This window comes from Trachurus japonicus, chromosome 7, assembly GCF_045865225.1.
Source record: "Trachurus japonicus isolate A0001 chromosome 7, Traja_1.0".
NCBI classification, from domain to species: Eukaryota; Metazoa; Chordata; class Actinopteri; order Carangiformes; family Carangidae; genus Trachurus; species Trachurus japonicus.
Window position 1 is genome coordinate 17984442 of NC_140913.1, and position 20692 is coordinate 18005133.

The window sequence follows — 20692 nt, forward strand, 5'->3', positions numbered from 1 at the left end:
ATTTGGAAATAGTCTTTCTTAATATATTAGCATTTTGGCTCTGTCTGAAGTTAAAATTACTGTAACCACTTCTCCTTTCACTTCTCCGAATTCTTTGTAGGCTATCTTTGGAAAAAACATACAGTATGTACCAATATCAGGAATTCCCCCCATATACTGTATGTGGAGACATTAAACCAAGGTTACCTCGCTGTTGGTCTCTGTTAGCTATTTGTAACTGAGATGAAAATCATGTGACACAATTCACATGTGCATTGCATTTTTATTTTTTATCTTTGGTGGACTTGTGTAAATCTATACTAAATAAAATGAAAGGTTAAGCTTCTGTTACAGGACTACCTTAACAATAAGCAATTCATAATTCATATTTTTATGAATAAGAAATTCATAAAAAAGATGCACTGTTGTATAGAGTTTACACAAAAATGGAAAAAGCGTTTTCTTTTGTATCAAGACTATCTCTTCACCCTGTTACAGATTCCATACGAACAGGGGACTGACCCACGTGCTCATGGAATATGTAACTGGAGATCTCAGACTCAGAGAACCACGGTTACGCGTGTAACTGCCCGGTAACTTTGCTGCCTCTGGAATTTATCAGCCATTTCAGGTAGAAAGAGGAGAAAATGAAAGCTACTATGATTTATAGCTTAGAAAGTCTTAGTGAGATCTGCTGTTGCATATGTTTATTGAGTGTATGTTTTCCTCCCATCAGCGAGTGAAGTAAAAGTGAGAACAGGATGCAGACAAGTAAAGGACAGGTCGACATCAGACCTACACTAACAGGAGAATTGGTCTGTTTTAGCTGCACACATGTAAATGAGGCCTGGACCTTAAAGGATTTGTAACATTTGATACAATTCATAAATTACAATCAATTCAAAAGGCAACAGTAGTATATTTTACAATCTGCAAAAGTAGCCCATACTGAGTAGACCCACTTCCTGGCTTTAAAGCAGCAGTGATTAGCTAAGCCCATACTGAGGGACACTGATAACTCCTATCCAAAGTCTATTCCACAGTGAATATTTCAGTAGTTTAAGGTATCTATGCTGTGTAATCTACAGCTACACTTGCTCTTCTGTAAAAGTCCTCATTGTACAGAGACCGATACAAACAGTAGAGATCATTTACGCAAAATAAAAAGGCTGTGAAAAGCACATTATCTTCTTCATTTAGCTGGTCCTTGCAGGATATACAGCGTGTAAAGTGATATGAACACACCATAAAATTAAACCCTCACACAGACAAAACACCATTTTGAAGAGCATTAGATACACCAAAGTATTAAGGTGTTTGACACTGTAAGCATGAAATCTCTTTCATGGCACCTGGCGCATCAGTTCAAAAATGCAATGGAAATCACAAAGCATAACTTAAATACCGAATACAACACACACACAAACACACGCACACACACACTGCATCATGAGATAGTACATAGCTTGGATTTACATTTTTGAAAAGGGTCACACAAACTTTAAAACATATCCAGGCTTACAAGGGTCCAAAGATTGTCTTATTTATGTCCCATTGAAGCATGTATTGAGTATCTTTGGTACTTTTCACTAAAACATCTATTTATATCTTCGCCTAGAGCCTGGTATCTTTTTTTGTCCATCTGTTAATGGTAGTCGTATCATTATTGTTTGATATTTTGGAAATAACTTTCTTGACAACAGCTAAGAGGCCAGGAAACAGTTAGATTAGCTTGGCTCTGTACAAAGGTAAAACCAATCTATCCATCTGCACCCCTAAAGCTTGAAAATGTATCTGAAATATGTCTTTTTTTAGTGGTGCTGTTGGCCCTTTTGTTTCCATTGGACTGAACTGAGTTAGTTGTTTCCATCTCACATATAACAGACAAACATCAGTGGTTTCAAACCTCTCATCTAACTCTCGGCAAGAAAGCTAGTCAGTATATTGACCAAAAATGTCAAACTATTCCTTTATGTGTGTAGTAGCTGTTAAGTGAGGGTCTGCTGGGTATCACAGTCTGGTAAACTGGGACGTTATCAAAATAAAGGTCCCATTCAAAATTATTTTCTCATTTTACAATAAACTGTAAAGGGGACGATTCATCCTTAGTGGCACTCCAAAGGCAACACACTGTACTTCTAGGCAATATAACACATCCTCAAGTGATAAGCCAACATCAGTAAAACACATAATACAACATACCTTAAAAATATCTTTCCATGATTTTGTACAAGCAAGTTACCAGATTAAATATAATAAAATAACATAACAAAAAATAAGACACAATTGCAAGGAGGCAGTCGAAATGAGAGGAAATGATACAGCATCAAACGGTATGAAAGAACTGAAGTGAAACTGCCGCCGTGTTATTTTACCAAGTGATTGAGAGATATCTAAAGTCATGACTGTCTGCCATTTTGCTCCCTGCTGAGTAATGCAGGCAGTGTGATGAACTTTCAGTCTCTGACACTTTTTCAATGATTCATGACACTTTTGCATGAGCAGGTTTTCAAGTAGCAAGTTCAACACATCAAAAACACATTTACATTTTCTGCTGATATGTCTCCAAGGCAAAGGCATCCCATTGTTTAATGGGATAAAGATGAGTGTGGTGGATTTCCCTCATTGTGAAAATATCTGTGTGCTGCAATGATGCTTCATGATAATCTCATCGTCTTTGGATGCTTCCACTTAGTCGTTCTTGGCGGCAGACAGGCCAGTCATATGTAAACATTTGCTGAGTGTCTTTGAATGCCATCAATAAAGTAAAATATTTGATTGTGTTTTCTTCCCTTTTATCTCCATAGGTTAAAATCCATAATCTTTTGTCTAGTCCTCTGCTGCTCAGTGCTCTTCACGCTCTGTTATCTTTGGACAAGGAGTGCATCATCCAGTTAACCTTGGTCTTCCAGCTTTCTCTCAGAGCTTCGTTAAACTTTACTTTGAAATTCTTCAGTGCTTCCTCTTCTGATTTGCCCAAAGCCAGAGAATCCTTTTGGAAACAAGACAACAAAACTTTGTCAACACATTTTCATCCTCATTACCGGCAGTAGCAGCAGTGTACTGCATATTGCTGCATACCTTTAGGTACTGGATGTCTTTGAAGGAGGTGAGCTCTGGCAGCCCTGCTGCCTTCATCATTGCAAAGAGGTTGACGAACAGCATCCCGTTCCGACACAGGATCTTATAGGCCCGCTCACAGTACTCCCTGAACCTGACAGCAAGGATGCACCAGTCAGTCATCAGACATGAAATATGTGAGCAGGATCACTAAAGATCAAATCACTACAGAAACTGATGCCAAAAAAATCTGTACCTTTCAAACTTCTCACTGTTGTTTGTCTTTCCTTGCTGGATCACATGGACAAAGTCATAAGTCAAGATGAAAGGCACACGCTCCCTGTTGATCCCTAGTTTCCGCTTGAAGTTGCCCAGGAAGTGGCCAAAGTCAATGTGGAAGAGCTAAGGGACAAAGGTTGAGATGATGTTAAGTAGGTTCTGACTCATTCCACACAGACATTTCTTAAAGTGATAGTTCACCCAAAATTCAAATTTCACTCATTATCTACTCACCCTCATGTCGACTAAGGGCTGGGAGAAGTTTCAGAGTCCTCCGTGCCTTCTCGGAGTTACAGGGGGGGTCCGTGCAGCACTGCATGTCCATATGACGGTCACAAACGGGGCTCACTTTACTTTGTCCAAACAGACACACCAAGAAACATCCAAATACCTCCATGGTGCTCGTCTGTAATGTCCCTCCTGTATTTAAGCCCCGACATGAGAAATTGTTCAGAAAAAAATTTAAAAAGTCTATATTTTAAGCTTGTTTAAGCTTGGTGTTTTGTATTATTTTGTTTTGTTTTGTTTGTATCCTCTGTGAGGCACTTTGTGTTACAACGTATGAAAAGTGCCATATAAATAAAGTTGATTTGATTTGATTTGTTTGTAGCCGAAGCTCCCAGTGTCTCAGTCTCAAATCTCGCGCAAGATTTGCACAGACACCGGCAGAGCAAGTGAACTGAGACACTGGGAGCTTCCGCTACAAACAATCTTAAAATATAGACTTATTTAATTTTTTTTTCGGAACAATTTCTCATGTTCGGGCTTCGATACAAGAGGGACATTACAGACGAGCACTATGGAGGTATTTGGATGTTTTTTGGTGTGTCTTTTTGGACAAAGTAAAGTAAGCCCCGTTCTCTACCGTCATATGGCAATGCAGTGCTGCACGGAGCCCCGCTGTTACTCAGAGAAGGCACAGAGGACTCTGAAACTTCTCCCAGCCCTTAGTCGACATGAGGGTGAGTAGATAATGAGAAATTTGAATTTTGAGTGAACTATCCCTTTAACTGTTGAGTGACTTTCAGTTTCAGTCAAAAACGACCACTTAATCTGACTAAATAATCATCTGAATTAAAAGTCAATCAAGTGATATTATGGTTGGTGGCAAAGTGGAAACTCTGTTGCAAGCCCTGACACACCAATCAGTATTAGCTTTTTTCAGAGACAGTCTCTATAAAACTCACCTGTCCAGTTTCCTTGATCATGATATTGTCGTTGTGACGATCTCCAATCCCCAAGACATAAGTAGCTACACAGTAGCCAGCACAGGACAGCGTGAACTCTTCTATTGCTTGATCGAGTTTTTCCCTGGTGACAAAAACAAAAACAAGAATAGTCTACATCAATAATTCGCAGACACATATTCATTATTCAGTCATGAGGCAAGTTTCCCTTATTGTAGCCATTATGAAATATTCACAAAGGAGTTCCTGTGGCCAATTAATGATTGACTGTAATGTCCTTTCACGGTCTAGACCTGCATAGTTTTGACTGTGTTAAGCTTTAACTAATTTTCTCCGCTTCATCTCTGGACCTGCAGCATTTAAACCTAATAACCTCAGCTCTGTCGCGTGATCAGCTGGAGCTGTCTCACCGACGTGACATACGCAAGGCTTATTCATTACATCAAATGGTTCTCTTTCTTCAAGGAGCTTTTAGAGTGGACAAGACCTTCAGACTGTCTGGCACCAAATAAAAATCTACTCTCATTTAATGTTGCTAAATCTGCAGTTGCCTATGCACTTTTTTTATTCTGCTGTTTGCCTCTTGTGTGTTTACTTACACACTATTATTCTCTCAACCTGACTGTCCATATAATAAAACTACTCTGTGTTTTATTCTACAAACACAACATCTACTGCTGCAGTTTTTCCCTGTTAAAGGGATAGTTCACCCAAAATTGAAATTTCACTCTATCTACTCACCCTCATGTCGACTAAGGGCTGGGAGAAGTTTCAGAGTCATCCGTGGCTTCTCTGAGTTACAGGGGGTCTCGGCATAGCAGTGCATGTCCATATAACGGTTGCAAATGGATACCAACTGTCTTCGTAACAAAAAGACACACCAAAAAACATCCAAATACCTCCATGCTGCTCGTATGTGATGTCTGTCTTGTATTGAAGCCCCGAAATGCGAAATTGTTCCGAAAAAAATTAAATAAGTCTATTTTTCAAGCTTGTCTGTAGCAGAAGCTCCTCTTCCCGGTTCGTTAAATTTGGACGAACCAGGGTCTGTCCTCTTCCCAGTTCGTCCGAGGAGCTTCGAGAAGCTTCCGCTACAAAACAAGCTTGAAATATAGACTTATTTAATTTTTTTCGGGACAATTTCGCATTTCGGGGCTTCAATACAAGACGGACATTACATACGAGCAGCATGGAGGTATTTGGATGTTTTTTGGTGTGTCTTTTTGTTACGAAGACAGTTGGTATCCATTTGCAACCGTTATATGGACATGCACTGCTATGCCGAGACCCCCTGTAACTCAGAGAAGCCACAGATAACTCTGAAACTTCTCCCAGCCCTTAGTCGACATGAGGGTGAGTAGATAATGAGTGAAATTTCAATTTTGGGTGAACTATCCCTTTAAATACTTTTTATAAACATTCTGACTCTGAGGGTGAAGGATTAAGGACACTGTATGCTGTGTGAGAGAAAAACTGTTTATTCATGCAGTGCATCCTCACATCACATCAACCACCTATCACTTTGAAAATCCCAGCTATAGATAATTTCCATAAAGGAAATGTGTGATTTGTGATATTAGGCTATATAAATAAAAATTGACTTGAGAATGAAGAAGTGTGTTCAACCACAATACCATACCTTCACCAACCATGTTTATAGTAATGAACAAATACATTCATAGCAATTGTAATGTCTTTGTGATTATAGTCTAACAAAGATATACACCCATTCAGCTGTCTATACTGTTATGTCAAACAGTAATGTACTGTATATCTCTATATTGACAAGCTTGTTGAGTCACGGATATCTCAGTTGAGAGGCAGAGCCAGTGCAGCTACAAATTTAACACCTCTACTGTGTTCCTGTTACCTGTTATATCAAAATACTTGACGTGCTGGTGATAGAACACATACTTTCACACTTCTTGCAATGCACTAATCTGTGATATAGTGTGTGCAAGAAACAGATACAATTTACCATAAATGACACTATGACTGTTGATACCAATTTAAAATGAAACCCATTACACATGACAAGAACTTTTGACTATAAAAACGGGTAGAAGGGTTATTTATATATATAAGTTATATCAAAAGTGAGGGACAAGGGATGGCATGAACCAATGACTGGCCCCTTAGGTCCAGTTGATGTCATCCACCTCCTCCAAGTGTCCTTTAGTTAACACTGACTCTGACCCTTAAGCAAACCTGCAGTTCAATATACTCATGACTTCTGCTCATCACTACACAGATCAGTTCAATACCTGACCAGTAGGGTAGTTGAATAGTAACAATTGTGTCAACAAAGTGTACTCACTCGGGGTTCTTAGATTTGAGCCAGTTGAGCAGGACCTCCTTGTTGAAGGCAGCAGTGGCAGCACTGTTACTGTTGTTGAGCTGGATATTGGCGATGGTGTCAGAGTTCTTCACCACCTCGATGAGCCCCATCTTGTTCCCAGTGGACAGGCAGCCATACGGGGTCATCCTGCCAGTGAAATTGACAGCATGAGGTTGGTATATATATTAGAAGATTTCCCTGAGCAAAAGCATCAACAGCAAACAGCTGCTCCCACTGTACCTGAGATCAAGGCCTTCTTTCTTCCACAGAGTCTCCATGAGCTGGATCATCTGCAGGGTCAACATGTCTTGTCGAAGATCTGAAGGGGATGAGTGAAAAAAGGTGAAATAAAAAAGAGAAAAATCTTACATTACATTGTCACAACTCACAACTTCAAACCAGGTTTTTAAACCTTTCATTATGTTAAACAAGAAAAACTATGTCTTCAAACCTGTAGCAGTGAATTCAACTTTTGTTATATCTCACCATCTCCATTCTTGAAGATGATGCCCACCATGTCTCCTTGGGTCCAGGGGTTCCTATACATCAGCCAGAGCGGCCTCATCTTGGAATCCATAAATCTGCATTTCTCTGCACTGCAAGAGGAAACAAACTCAACATGAGCATGTGATCATCTTATAACAGTGTTTCAGGTTTATACAGAAATATCAGGTTTTTTTTGTTTTGTTTTGTTTTGTACAAAATACAGTGCCATTTTTATTTTATTTGACACATTTCAAATGCCAAGAACAGGGCAATTTTGTCCACTGCAAACAAGCTTAAATCCTTTATCATAAAGGAGAATAAATAGAATGACCTGGTTGGGGAAAGAGGAGAAAAAACTAGCACCGTCATCTCTTGTGAAGTTTACAGCAATTACAAATGAGTGTAAAACTGTGTATCCATTGACATAAAATAAAACTTTGTTCCAATTAAATGTCAATTTCCTAATATGGCCAATAAACATATTATATTGTAATTCAGCAAAATAAACCCATAAAGGGATCAGAAATGTCCCATAAAATTGAATTATGGTGGCAATAAATGGAACTGGCAAAAACAATTATCTTGCAGCTTTTGCGTGTGTGTCTACCGTGTGTCTGGCACTAACCAGATCTCATTGAGGATGATGCAGGGGTTGAGTGGTGACAGCAGGTCTGACAGGACCTCCAGGTAAGACTCCTGTCTGATACACAGCTTCAGGTCCTCTGCTGTCATCTTCTGGGAGCCCGACTTGACAATGTCGCTCAGGCTCTTCATTTTACCCAGAGCCTCGTTCTGTGTGGCAGAGGCAGAGATTTAGCACAAAACAAACACACACATGAAATCGCTGTGTATGAATGTGTGTAATTACCTGTTTGGATAAGAGCTTGATGTGGTGGATGTTTCCTCTGCAGTAGGCCTCCAGAATCAGGCCAAAACGCAAACTAACAGAGGCCACATGAATCTCTGACCTGCGTTGAACAAATATTCTCCCATTAAAAAAAACACAGAAGACAGCTGCAAATGCTCATGATCTTGTGTTTTCAGCTGAGCTGTGTCTCACCTGAGATGCCAAAATAGGAAGTGTCCTATCCTCCTGTTGGACAGAGCCCTTTCTAGCAGGAAAGTGGTGAGGTCACAGTCTAGGTAGGATTCATACTTTAAGACCTGGACCAGCTGGATTAAATACTGTAGGAGTTCAGCATCACTGTGGGAAGAAAAACCGTCCAGAAGTGATTATGTTATTAAAACCTAAACAAAATATAAAATGTCTTATGGGCATAAAAAACAACAAATGTCTACCTGAGCTTCTTGAGACATCTGATAGTGAAAGAACGAACTGCTGGGTCAGGAAAACTGTAGTCTAAAAGCTCCAAGGCGTGAATGGCTGGGAGGTCCGGCCAGTTTTTCAAAAGACTCACCATCTGAGGAGCATCAAAGAATCGTTATTTTCATCAGTCAAATCTCTGATGTGTAAGACAAATTAAACCTTATTCTTATTTAGTGCATTTTTTACTTGTAAACATCACTAAGGGCTCCACTGGTTGGCAATGTGGAAAAGATTAATCAGAACTAAAAACCAAAATATCAAAATATGTCAACAACTTTTTTTAATTTAGAAACTAATAAATATAATAATTATTTCTTATACATATGACACTATTAACAAAAAATGTGCTCCATATCAAGTGCCAGTTGAGTATGAAAGTATGAAAAAGGGAGCAAGGAAAGATTTTTAAATGAATGCTGCAGTGCAATGTAATGATGGATCTGATAAATGCTGCACTTCATCTTAATCTTAATTATTCTTCCAGGATCCTCATACAGTAGATATAGTACAATTAGAGCAGTGTAGCTCACAGGCTGCAGCTCAGCCACCACATGACAAGGATGAATCTCCTACTGGCCTGCTGGCAACATGTGGTGTTGGGTGCTGAATATTAGCACACAAATACACACACAAAAAAAAGATAATCAAGACATTAAACATCAAGTTTTATGTCAAAAATTAAGCATTAATTATTGTGATTGTGAAAAATTCGCAAAAAAAATTAGCTTCAAGCGCTAGCATTGCTGTGCATGCTTAGCCTTGTTCTAAAAACAAGCTAATTCAGTGATTTAGCAAAAACTCTTCCGTCTTTTTGAGACATTTTCAGGGTGTGTTGTGTTTTGACCACAGTGGGGAAATGGTCTTCTCCATTTATACCTGAACTACATCCTCTCGTTTATTCCACTTGGTGATGAGGAGCAGCTTGGACAGACTTTCAGGATAATGGTCGCGGATGTCGACACGGAGCTTCCACAGGAGTTCCTTCTCATCCTCGAAAAACTCAGTGTAGTTTTTGTTGTCCATGATTTCTTTTAGCTTCAAGTACTAAGGAGAATGACCAGAAGACAGATTCACACAAAAGCAACAAACTTACAACTTTCTGTTTAGTAACTGTGAGAGAAGTGTAAAATGTGACGTGTAGAAAGTTTTACCTCTTCTTTAGTGCCACTGAAGAAGCCAATGGATGTATCGCCATTTGTCTCTATCTGAAAACAAGAGGATTTTTTTTGACTGACAGAGTTTTATATCATAATGTCAGTATAGACTCAGGATGGCCTTATGCCCAGTAAGTACCTTGTCGAGTGGAGGATAATGAAGAGGATGTGGCCGTATGTTGTGGAAACGAATCATAAGCCCTGCAGCACTGTCCACGTTGGGGTTCTTTTCAACTGTTCCCATCGGATTCAACAAGTCACATTTGTCATCTGTGATAAAAAATGACATATAGGCCTATCAGATGTGAAATCTTTGCCACTGAGCTAATTCACTCTAAGAGTGACTGTGCATGTTAACGTACTGCTTTCAAACCACAGAGGGAGATATGATGATTTCACTCTGCAGAGCGGGTAAACATGGTTCTTTATTTAACAGCCGAGCCTCTCACGCCAACAAGCAACAGCCATGTCCGCATCTTGAAAAGACTATCTTTGCATCAGCAAGAACACGATGTCTTAGAAAGTGAGGTTTTTGATGGCCTCGCATATGATGTGGGCACCTCACTGTGTGTTCTCAGGCACTGTGGAGGAGGCTTGTGAACATGTGAGGTGTTTTTGAAGAGGAGGAAACATAAGAAGAGGCAAGGCTGAGAGTACCAGGGACAGATGGCCATGTGGACAAGAGGAAGTCCCCAGTCTTCAGCTGGTCCTTGTAGTCGAACACCATGGTGTTCACCCAGGCTATGGGACAATCCTGAAAGGAAAGAGATAAAGGGAAGTGGGGGATTAGGTTTGTTGATGCCATTTAGATTAGATTAGTCCACCTACAAGGAGTAAAATCATGGAAATTGCTCTGGTTCCTTAAAGAAGGACAGAGGTGCAGTACTCACGATCACTAAACTAACCTCCACTGTTAGACAAATTACGGTTTGCTCAGTTATAAAAAATTAATTCCTGGATTGGATTGTCTATTGACTACATATAATTGTTATGGATACATTTAAAATCAGATCTCTCTAGCAATCCTCCTTACAGTCTAATTTTGAGGTTTAATTTTGAGGTTAAGCATTTTTAAGAAATATTTTTAATAGTTATGATAGAAAAAATTAAGTGTGTTTGGAACATTTTGTCATTTGTCACACCACATAATAAACTGTACAGCAAAGAGCTTTGCTGTGTCTCGTTTAAAAAAAAAAAAACTGACATATGCGTGATTCTGTATTTAAAACAAAAGGTCTATGCATTGTGGCTTAAGTTGAAACGCAAAGAAGCAAACTTAGACACAAGTTCCTGTTAATGACCAGAAACAAAAATAAGTTGACCATTCAATGTGTTAAAAAAAAGAAAAAAAAAGTGGAGAAAGACATCAACAAGACGGACGGGCTAAAATAGCTCAGCTTCCGCCTCATCTTTCTGCTGTCTGGCTGCAGGACTTCTCTTCCAGGCAGAAGAAGAGAGAAGTGGCACAGAAAGCAGAAGTGGCCTCGATACTCTTAAACACACCTGGGCGCCATGTTTGGGAGGTCTACCCAGACATGGAGCCCACAGCTGCGGCAGCACATCAAAACAAATGATTTAGAGACCACAGCCCCAGGAAAGGGGAATTAGTAGTTGCTAACTGTGCGGTGAGTGGGTGTCATAGTGCGATAAAAAGTATTTACAAAATTAGGATAATGAAACCTTAAACTGTGCTTTTACTGGCTTTGTATTAAAGTTCATTTTAGTGAAGTGAAAGAGCATATCTATTTTAAGAATACTTAATTTTTCATTAATCTGCCATTTATTTTCTTGATTAATTATTCAAAATTTCTCAGAGCCCAAGATGGCCACATCAAAATTGTTTATTTTATCAAACTAACAAACCAAAATCAAAAGACAGCCAATATAAAATTGAACTGAAAAATCAGCAAAATATCATATCTGACAAACTGGAACCATCCCAGGTTGAAAGCTGATAATTAATTCATGTTTGTACATTCATTTTCTGTCAGTAGACTAATCAGTTCTGTGCTAAATATCATATTTGTTCTAAATGTGGGCAACTGTTGTATTGCCGTAATGCATTTCCATCAAAATATGACATGATTAACATTAGTGTGTAGTACAGCTGGCTCTTCATGGCTTTAAATAGTGTTGGAAGTGTAATTTTACAAAAACAATTCACAGTAGGTCTAGTTTCATGCATATCTGTTTTTTTAAATCATATTTACTTTATGTTCTTTGGCTGTGGGCTTGTACTGTCACAGATGAACAGATGATGGATTTGAGGGATCCTTAAAAAAAGATTGAACTTCAGTATTGTTACTGTTGTTACTCTGAAATAACCAGTATTTTTGTTTTGAAGTACATTCAAAGATGAGTGAGTGTTGTAACTACAAATGGTGACTGTGAATATGAATTCATAATTCCTTGAAAATGTTTCCCAATTCCTTCCTTCCTTGGAGTGATGTACAGATAAAAGGACTGTAGCGGATGAAAAGTTAACCGCAGCCTTGCCACTGAACACACTTGCACAACCAGACGCAGCAGCAAAACACACCCACACAGCGCCCAACGTGTACACACACTTTACACTAGAGAGGAAACGGATCTGTTTGTGCTTGCTAACAAGTTCACACTCAGCAGCCTGAACGTTTGCCTGCTGCTCTATTACAAGCTGTGAAAAGACCTGAAAAAAGTTTCCGCTGGACTCACCGCTTTCTTGTTCTTCTTTTTGGTGCCACGGGGTTTCTTGGTTTTCTCAATGACAGCATAGAGCGCAAAGCACAGGCGGCTCATGCGCGGCAGGTCGGCTACGTTTATGTCAAACTCCAGCCTTTGATCCCATTGCGGCTCGGAGCACACCGTCACCTCTGAGCTTGTCACCACCTTACAGAGCAGTTCGCTGCCATGGAACAGACCAGCCTGCACCACAAGCTGGAGAGGAAGCACACAAAAACACACACACACACACACATAGAGCACGATAGCGATTAGATGGAGACATGTGGTTTGGAAGCTGAAGGGTTTAGCACATCTGTAAAGGAGATTGTTTGTGGAAGATGTAGAAACTTCACTAGATGATTCACAGTTTCCTGTGTCACTCGGGCTATGAGTCAAAGGGTCTGCAGGTTCATAACATAAGCAGGTTGTGATGCCTTTCAATGCTATGCACAGTCAAAAGTGATACACAAGCAAGAGAGTCAAACTACAACATTGTGCGACCATTAAGCTCCTGACATTTGCCAATCAAATCAAAATCAAAAATGCAAATTTATATCTATAAAATATATAAGTGGCTATTCTCCCTCAGGGTGTGTTTTCAAATTGGTGCCCACCAACTGCAGAAATTACTGATGATTATGTGACAGGACAAATTTGCCATGAGTCACGATGTGCTCCAAGGCAGCAGACGGAAGTGCACTTACATTTAATAACCCAACTAAACAGTAACGTAGTTAGTTATGAAACTGAATCACAAACACAGAGACACATTAACAGGGTTGTCCTCTCACTGTTTTTCTTTTTTGTCAAATTGGTAAAAAAAAAAAAAAAAAAAGAAAAGGGGAAAAAGAAGAACAATAGAAAACAGGATATTTCATGTGAGTGGATATTTCTGTGTGTGTTTGTGTGTCATTTGCAGGGAAATCTTCTTAATTTTGAACATAGGTCACAGCCAACCTGCAATAGTAAGAAAACGCATGCCTCGTCTTCAAAAAAGTGTGTTGAAAGTGAGAGAGGGAGAGACGACATGAAGCCTCTCTTTTTCTTAGAATCTAGGCCTCAGAATGAGACGTAAAAACCAGATAGGCCCTCCCCACTTCCTGTTTTGAAGTTTTAACCAACCGCCTTGATGAATTATGGGAAACGTGCGGTCTGGACCATGTGACCCCCCCCCCCCCCTCCTCCCTCCCTCCCCCTTCCCCCATCATTTACATGTCAAGCCCGCCGTTCCTACAACTGAAATGAAGATATTGGTAAACAAGTGAATGCCACATTTCATTGAGCAGAGCAAAATGAGAGAAACCCACGCAAAACCACACCAACCTTCATTCCCTCGTCTGCATTGACTCGGTTGGCCTGCAGCAGGTGAATGTAGAAAGGCTCATTGACGGACCACAGGGATGAGGTGTTTTGCTGTAGGAGGGAGTCAGAGGAAAGAAAAATTAATATATTTCCATGTAATTCTTTTTTTTATTTATTTACTTATTTTTTATTAAACTTCCATTAATAGCAGTCACTGAGGTCTAAACTCAATATAATTGTTGCAACAATTTCCTGTCAAAAGATAAAAGCTAGGCAGTGAACACTTTCAAAATAAAGTTTAAAAAAGGGGAACAAGCTTTAAAACTGGAAGAAAAAGTTCTCCAAGGTACACATAAATTTAGTTTTGCGCTGCTTGCATTTCTGATGTGAATCGCTTTTCCATAAAATCTTAAAAACACACAGTTGTTATAATTTTGCCAGTTACTGGGGTCCAAAAGTCTGAGACCACCCAAAATTGAAAAGACTGTATGTATATGTTCAACTACAGTGTATTCAAGCTGAGGTGACGTGTAAATTATCTACATTGTGCTGCACAGCATGTTTCCAGTGTGCCAAAGTCTGTGGAGGACAGACTTTACGTGGTTATGACAGACAGGGAGAGGGAGAGGAAATGATAGAGTGAGCTCTTCTCTGTTAATGAAAGCTGACAGCCGTCCGCTGACCTCTTACCTTCTTCAGGGGCAGCGGAGGAGGTCTGGACAAGGAGCGACTCTTGTATACCTGGCTGAACATCCGACCCTGCTCCTCCTGATACTTTGTAATGGTGGAGTGGTGCACCAGGGTTAGATGAGGGTTTTGTCCATTTCTCAAACATGAGAAAATGCACTGATGAAGAGAAACAACAGGAGGGGACAGAGGAAGATATTTTTTTGTTTACTGGTACAGCCATCAGTCAGTTCACCCACAGATATTTCCCAGTGTTCTGATAGCGCTGGTTAACTCCTGGAGGCTGTTCATTTGCTGTAGGTTAATGCAGTTGAAATCTCATTATGTGTGGATGGATGCAGTTCCTTTCTGCAGGGCTGCTAGACAGATATGAGTCACCCCTGCAGGTAGCTGGAGTTTCAAAATCAGCAGTGGAGTCTCCTGCCACCAAGACCTTGACTCACCCCACCCCTCGAAGAAAAACCCAAAGAAAGACAGCACCAAACAGAAAATCACTGAATCCACTAAGAAAACAGACTGCTCTAGTGCCTGCGGTTCAGTGTTCAGTGTTGCTTTGCGTGCTTTTATCATTTCACAGCACTGGAACACACTCTTGCAGGTCGGTGATTTATCTAAAAAATCCTGAAAATCATCAAGCATCAGCTGATTTATCTGTAGTTAACAAATATGTCTGAAGCAGATGTCGTTCAAAACTGAGCCTTCATATGAGGAGGGCGTACGTGAAGGAGGCCCTGCAGCATCCCTGCTGCAGAGGAAAAAGACAAGGAGGTAAAAAAAAAGATGGGAACCTCTGAAACTAAGTGGGGGGGGGTTACAGCTTTTAGCACAATAAAAACACCACACATCAGCATAAAACACACCCGCACAACCATGAAGCACTGTGGTGGTATCATTGCTGTGGTGGTGGGCAGATGTTTCTATGTGCAGCAGATCCTGGAAGGTTTACGGGGATGGAGGACAAAATGAAAATATAATGGAGGGAAAACTGGCTTCAGTCTGAAAGACAGCTAAGTCTTGGGGGGAAAGACAAACACAAAGCTAACACAGGACTTGAGTCCGAACAATGCCTAAAAGTCCAAAAGTTGCAGTTCCTCAATAAACCTTTCCTTATCAGTTCTCTCGTGGTTCTTGAACATGCTTGAGCAGTTTGGGAAAGACGAATGAGGTAAAATGTGCAAAGATGCTCAAGGTGCCTCTCGATGTAAATACTGATACAACAATGTTAAGTTAGAGTCGTTTGAAAAGACTGGACTGTGAGTTTCTGTTGATAAAAGGGGGTGTTCTTGAGGTCACTCACTTTAAACTGGCACAATGGATGCTTCCCATAGATGAACTCCCATCTCCCATTGACCTGTAAGGTGTAGTCCTCAGCCTCCTGTCGCACGGAGCGAAACACGGTGGCCTTCTTCTTCAGGGCGCTTTTCATCAGAGCCACTGGGTGGTCCTGAGGATCCATCTGCAGCATGAAGCTTTCCTGCAAGTTCAACAGACAGTAAGATTCACAACAAGTTGCCAGCTTCACATGAAACATTGTATATATCTTTTTTTTTTTTTTTTTTTTTTTTGCTTTTATGTCTGTGGATCTTGTTCCTGAGAGATGTTTTGAAGTTGGTGTTTGTGGTGTGGGAGGGGGATTTCCAAAAGGTGCTCACATTTGCTTTACATCATCCTCCACAATTTGTCAACCTAAACTAGAACCACAGTTTTTCCAATCAAAGCTGTTGTGCACTTGGTGGAGTTCTCTCCGCTGCCCCATCATACCACAACATTTGATCTGATTTGTCTTAGTACACTTAACAAATATGACTCATACTCAAACTCCAATAGCAGGTCAACTCACATCACTGGCCTCAAACTTGACATTAACGAAAATCTTCTTGGCGTTTTTTGACTTTGCGCTCCCACTCGGAGAGCAGCAGGGCTCCAGGTCGCATGGGAAGCTGTACTCCATCCACTGCTGCCATGGCAACTGCTGCCGCTGCTGAGCCTTCTCTTCGCAAAATGTACGCATCTTAGTCCGAAACTCGTTCACCTCGTGGTTCTTCTGGGCCTCAAACTCATGCAGACCTGAAAAAAATGATTTAAATGCATTAAAAAAATAGACGTTACTTCACTTGATGTGGAAGATTTTGATTCTAGAGACGTTCCCTCAGAGGTGGACGGCTTTGGCGACTTCATGTCATGAATGAAAGCAAAGGAATAAGGATCAGAACTGTTAATTTGCAAACTTTTACTCAGAAAAAGAGACGTTAGATGATTCATTTTAACTTTGCCAACCTCTGATTCCCTGACACATCAGTGTCATCCATTCATTGATTCATATAGTGCTGCTGTTGTGCTCGTTGCTGTGGCTCTTTTCATGATTGGATAAACAACCAAAGCAAATGCGGTTTCATATGCGGGATTAAAACTGGTGTCGTCACTTTCCAGTGGCAGAGTCTGAAAAACTGCCAAAAAATGGTGATGGTTGTTATAAGTCGACTTACTGGAATCAAAGTTCTTACAACAACCTCCTTCTTCAAACTAAGTGAAGAACGTTAACTGCTCCTAGCCACAGCTACCACAGCTTCCTTGTTAGCTAAAAATGTTGATGGATATGTGAGTAACTACTGACTGGATCACACTCATCAGAAGAAGAGAGGAACTGTCTTTTCATTTCTAAATGAGAAAAAGAAGGGAACGCAGTCTGCAGTCAATACGTTTAATCAATGTCTTTGTTGAATTTGCTGAGAACAATGTACGTGACAAAACTCATCTCAACTCATCTTGTCTTATACTTAGAAACTGCACAGCGATACCGCTGACCGCCAAAACCAGTGTCACTCTAACAGCGGGTCAGCTCAACCAGAGAGGTAATAACCTGTACGCTGCTCACCTTTGCCAATCAGCAGGCTGATCTGGGTGTTGGTGAGTTTCTCCACTCGGTCGCCTTCCCTCGCCACCAACCTCAGGACGCACATAAAAGGCCGCACGTCGTTTATGCGCCTCGATTCCTCCTCCAGTTCCTCCCTCTCTGCCGTCTGGTTGATGCAGGTGAAGACGTACGCGTCGGGATCACCCAGCGCATTGAAAAGGGCCTCACTCCTGGCATTTTTCCAAACCATCTGAAACAGGACACGACAGCCGAGCGTGAGGTTAAGAGCACAGTATAGTTCACTGTGCAGGTAAAATGCATGCCTTAGGATGTTAGGCTTTATAAAAGTGCAATTCTTGTATTGAAAAGAATCACTGAAAACACCTCAACCATTGTTTTCAGTAGAAAGAAAAAAAGGAGGCTTATACATGTGCCATCATGCTGATTTCACTTATCAATTTAATGATAACACAATTACGCATAAAATGACCCTGGCTGCTTTTTTATACATTTAAAGAAAACCTTTGCAAAGTACACAGACTGAAGAGACGTTTAATCTCTTAATCATCTTAACAGCTTCCAAGAGTATCATTACTTAACACAGCTAAATCAAACAGCCTGAAGTGGCAGAACTGTTGGCATAGAAACTGGCACATTCACATTTAACAGCAGATCTGCTACAGCAGAGAGCTGGCCATGTATACCAAGGAGGAAAGCTGTGGCTCCTTGTCTGAACGGAGCATCAAAATTTCAAGATGGATCAAAAGCACTAGCGAGCATTGTCCAGACTGTGCAGTCTTTTAATTAGTTTAATGCCTGAAGGAAATATTAAGTCGCTCAATTTATCTAAAAGCGCATTGAGCAAATATTGTAAATAACAAGTGCATTTTGAAACTGTGGTCATCGGAGCCGCAGTGCTGCGCTGTGCTGCAGTCAATCAATTACAATCTGTTAGAAACACAGCACTGTGTCATAATAAACACACTGTGTCTCAACGGGAAACGAACATTCAACGGATCTTTAAATGCAGTTATTGATTAAATGGATGGGGATGTGAGCGCACATACTCTTTTGATATTTTTGATGGTGTCGTTTGGAGACACAGGGAATTTGAGGAAGATCCCGGTAGGCAGCAGGAAGTCCATCATGATCTCCTGGACACCCTCCTTCTCCCATTCCCCCTGCATCCCATACTTCCCCGGGGGCATGGTGACGGCCTCTCATTTACCGTCAGCTCCTCTGCTGCTCACGGGAACACAGGCCGGCCGTCCACACAAAGGAAACACAGCTGGGGTTAATATATCCTCTATTAACATGTGTTAGCATTGCTGTGTGTGTGTGCAGTGTCGGCTGTTGGATACTCTATCCCCTGCCCTGTTAGTTCCTTAAACCCTGAATTAAATATGTTTACAAGGTTGGTTGTTTGAAATCAGAAAAGGCACATGACTGAATGACATGAGAGGATCCCTGTTACATCTCCTGAATGCTCTACTAGTGGTGACCAAAGCATACAAAAGAATATTTAATAAATAAGACATTGGATTATGAACTGGGACATCTTGTGTTAGTGTAGTGATGCTATCTGTTGATAATGTGCAGTTTAATGCCTTTAGTGCATGTAGCTACTTGATTTATTTCTCCACCTTTAAGAGAATGAATGTTCCTGTCAGAAAGAAGTGCAACCATTTTTCAGAGGTCACATAAGGTGAACACACACTACAAGCAACAATTATAGACTACAAAAAAATACAGATCAAATACAAGTATGATATCCTGCTGTTTAAGTGTAAGTGTAAAAGAGTGTTCGGTTGGAAAACATCAAGTTTCCAATGTTATTCTCAGTATTTGTCTTAAAGTAATTCTAGACTATTGATTTTGGTAAGAGGAAACTTGTGCCATGAGAGCTGCATTGTCTTTAGCTGGTAGTGTAGGCTGACTTACCTCTGTATAAAAATGTATTTCAATGAATTTCAGACTCCATCCATGGATTTTTTTTTTTTAACACATTAAAAAACAGCTTTGAAAATAACACAAGGAAATTGAAACATAATGTAGGCCTACATTTAGAGCAACAGTCCGATTTACACAACGTGGTACTGCTCTGTCTCGGGGTAAACTTGTTCAAATATGATGGCGAGAGCTTTGCCAACCTGTTAGCGCAGACACTTTGCCGTCAGCTCTACAAGACAGTCATCTCCTCATGGTTCTTCTCTCACAGCGACGACGGAGGCTGAAACATCACGGGGGACATGTGAGGCTCCGGCGGCGTGAAGGCTGTAGGATCGAGCCGCGATGTGAGGAGGAGAGAGGTGGAGGTGGAGGTGAGGTGTTGGTGGTGGTAAATCCAGCTCGGACGGACGAAGCGGACGAAGCGTCTCCCTGCGGCGTCGGTCAAGTGCGCTGTCATTCATACGGTGATGTTGTTGCACTGACTGACCCGGACTGAGCGGCTGCGCTCTGCCTCTCCAGCCCCCTGCGGGCCAAGGGACCGTCCGCCAAAAGTTTACTTCGTGGGAAGTGAAAGTAATTTTCTTCACAGTTTAACCCCCGCCCCTTAGGCCCTTCTTTCCATGTGTGCATTACCATTAAGAAAACATCATTATTCTTTTATTACTTATTATCATATTAGGATTCAGTTCATACAGTTGAAAACGCATTTACGTTCACAGTTCTTGTTTTTTTTCTATTTTGTACAAAGTTCAAAAATTTGTTCACATTCATTCATATATATATATATATATATATATATATATATATATATATATATAGTCCTATATATATTCTGTCTTCATTTGTTTGTTCATAAAACTGCTTCAAAAGCTCAAACAAACTGTTCTCAGCACTAGTAGCTGCGTCAGGAGAAAAAAAACAATGTGTTATGCTGACACACAACACTAGATTAGTTTACTATTACTATAACTTAATTCGCTCCCATATTAATTGTTAGTTTTGTGCACTGTGTTTCATCATTTAATCTAAAAAACGTATAGTTGAATGATGTGCGTATTCTTCAACTATTATAGCTTCTCCTATGACACATGTTGCAAATGAACATATCTGTTATCTTTTTTTAAAATACATCTAGTTATCATTCAATCATTCATTATCTGTTTCGCAGCCCACAGCAAGTTGTAGGCGAGTCATTGATAAATACATTAATCAATACTTAAGTCTGATTGCAAGTACTACCGAGAAATGTTTTTTAATTATTTTATCAAATGTTTATATCCTGCCTATATGTTAAAAAAAAAAGAAAGAGAAGAAAGGAAATAAGGCCAATAAAGTCAGTGAAATTAGGTAATTTCAGTACTTTTTCATGCAAAAAATATTGAATAT

The 20692-nt window shown here is 40.3% G+C and overlaps 1 protein-coding gene across 2 annotated transcripts; it reads right to left on the reverse strand.

Moving 5' to 3' along the window:
* Nucleotides 1-637: 637 nt before the first annotated feature.
* On the reverse strand, nucleotides 638-19833 carry pik3cd (phosphatidylinositol-4,5-bisphosphate 3-kinase, catalytic subunit delta). 2 transcript variants are annotated; one of them, XM_085781754.1, is made up of 23 exons: nucleotides 19507-19833; nucleotides 18424-18598; nucleotides 17378-17606; nucleotides 16343-16569; nucleotides 15800-15976; nucleotides 14506-14661; nucleotides 13837-13926; nucleotides 12505-12726; nucleotides 10468-10564; nucleotides 9950-10080; nucleotides 9808-9861; nucleotides 9533-9700; nucleotides 8629-8750; nucleotides 8390-8533; nucleotides 8198-8297; nucleotides 7955-8121; nucleotides 7330-7439; nucleotides 7084-7162; nucleotides 6823-6990; nucleotides 4506-4629; nucleotides 3296-3441; nucleotides 3061-3193; nucleotides 638-2971 (listed from the first exon to the last, which is right to left on the reverse strand). In XM_085781754.1, exons 2-23 carry the CDS (start codon nucleotides 18562-18564, stop codon nucleotides 2834-2836), a joined length of 3123 nt encoding a protein of 1040 aa, XP_085637880.1. In that variant the 5' UTR covers nucleotides 18565-18598; nucleotides 19507-19833; the 3' UTR covers nucleotides 638-2833. The 2 variants fall into 2 exon arrangements, with proteins under 2 accessions (XP_085637880.1, XP_085637881.1); XM_085781755.1 differs by having other exon boundaries at nucleotides 19442-19663.
* Nucleotides 19834-20692: the final 859 nt, after the last annotated feature.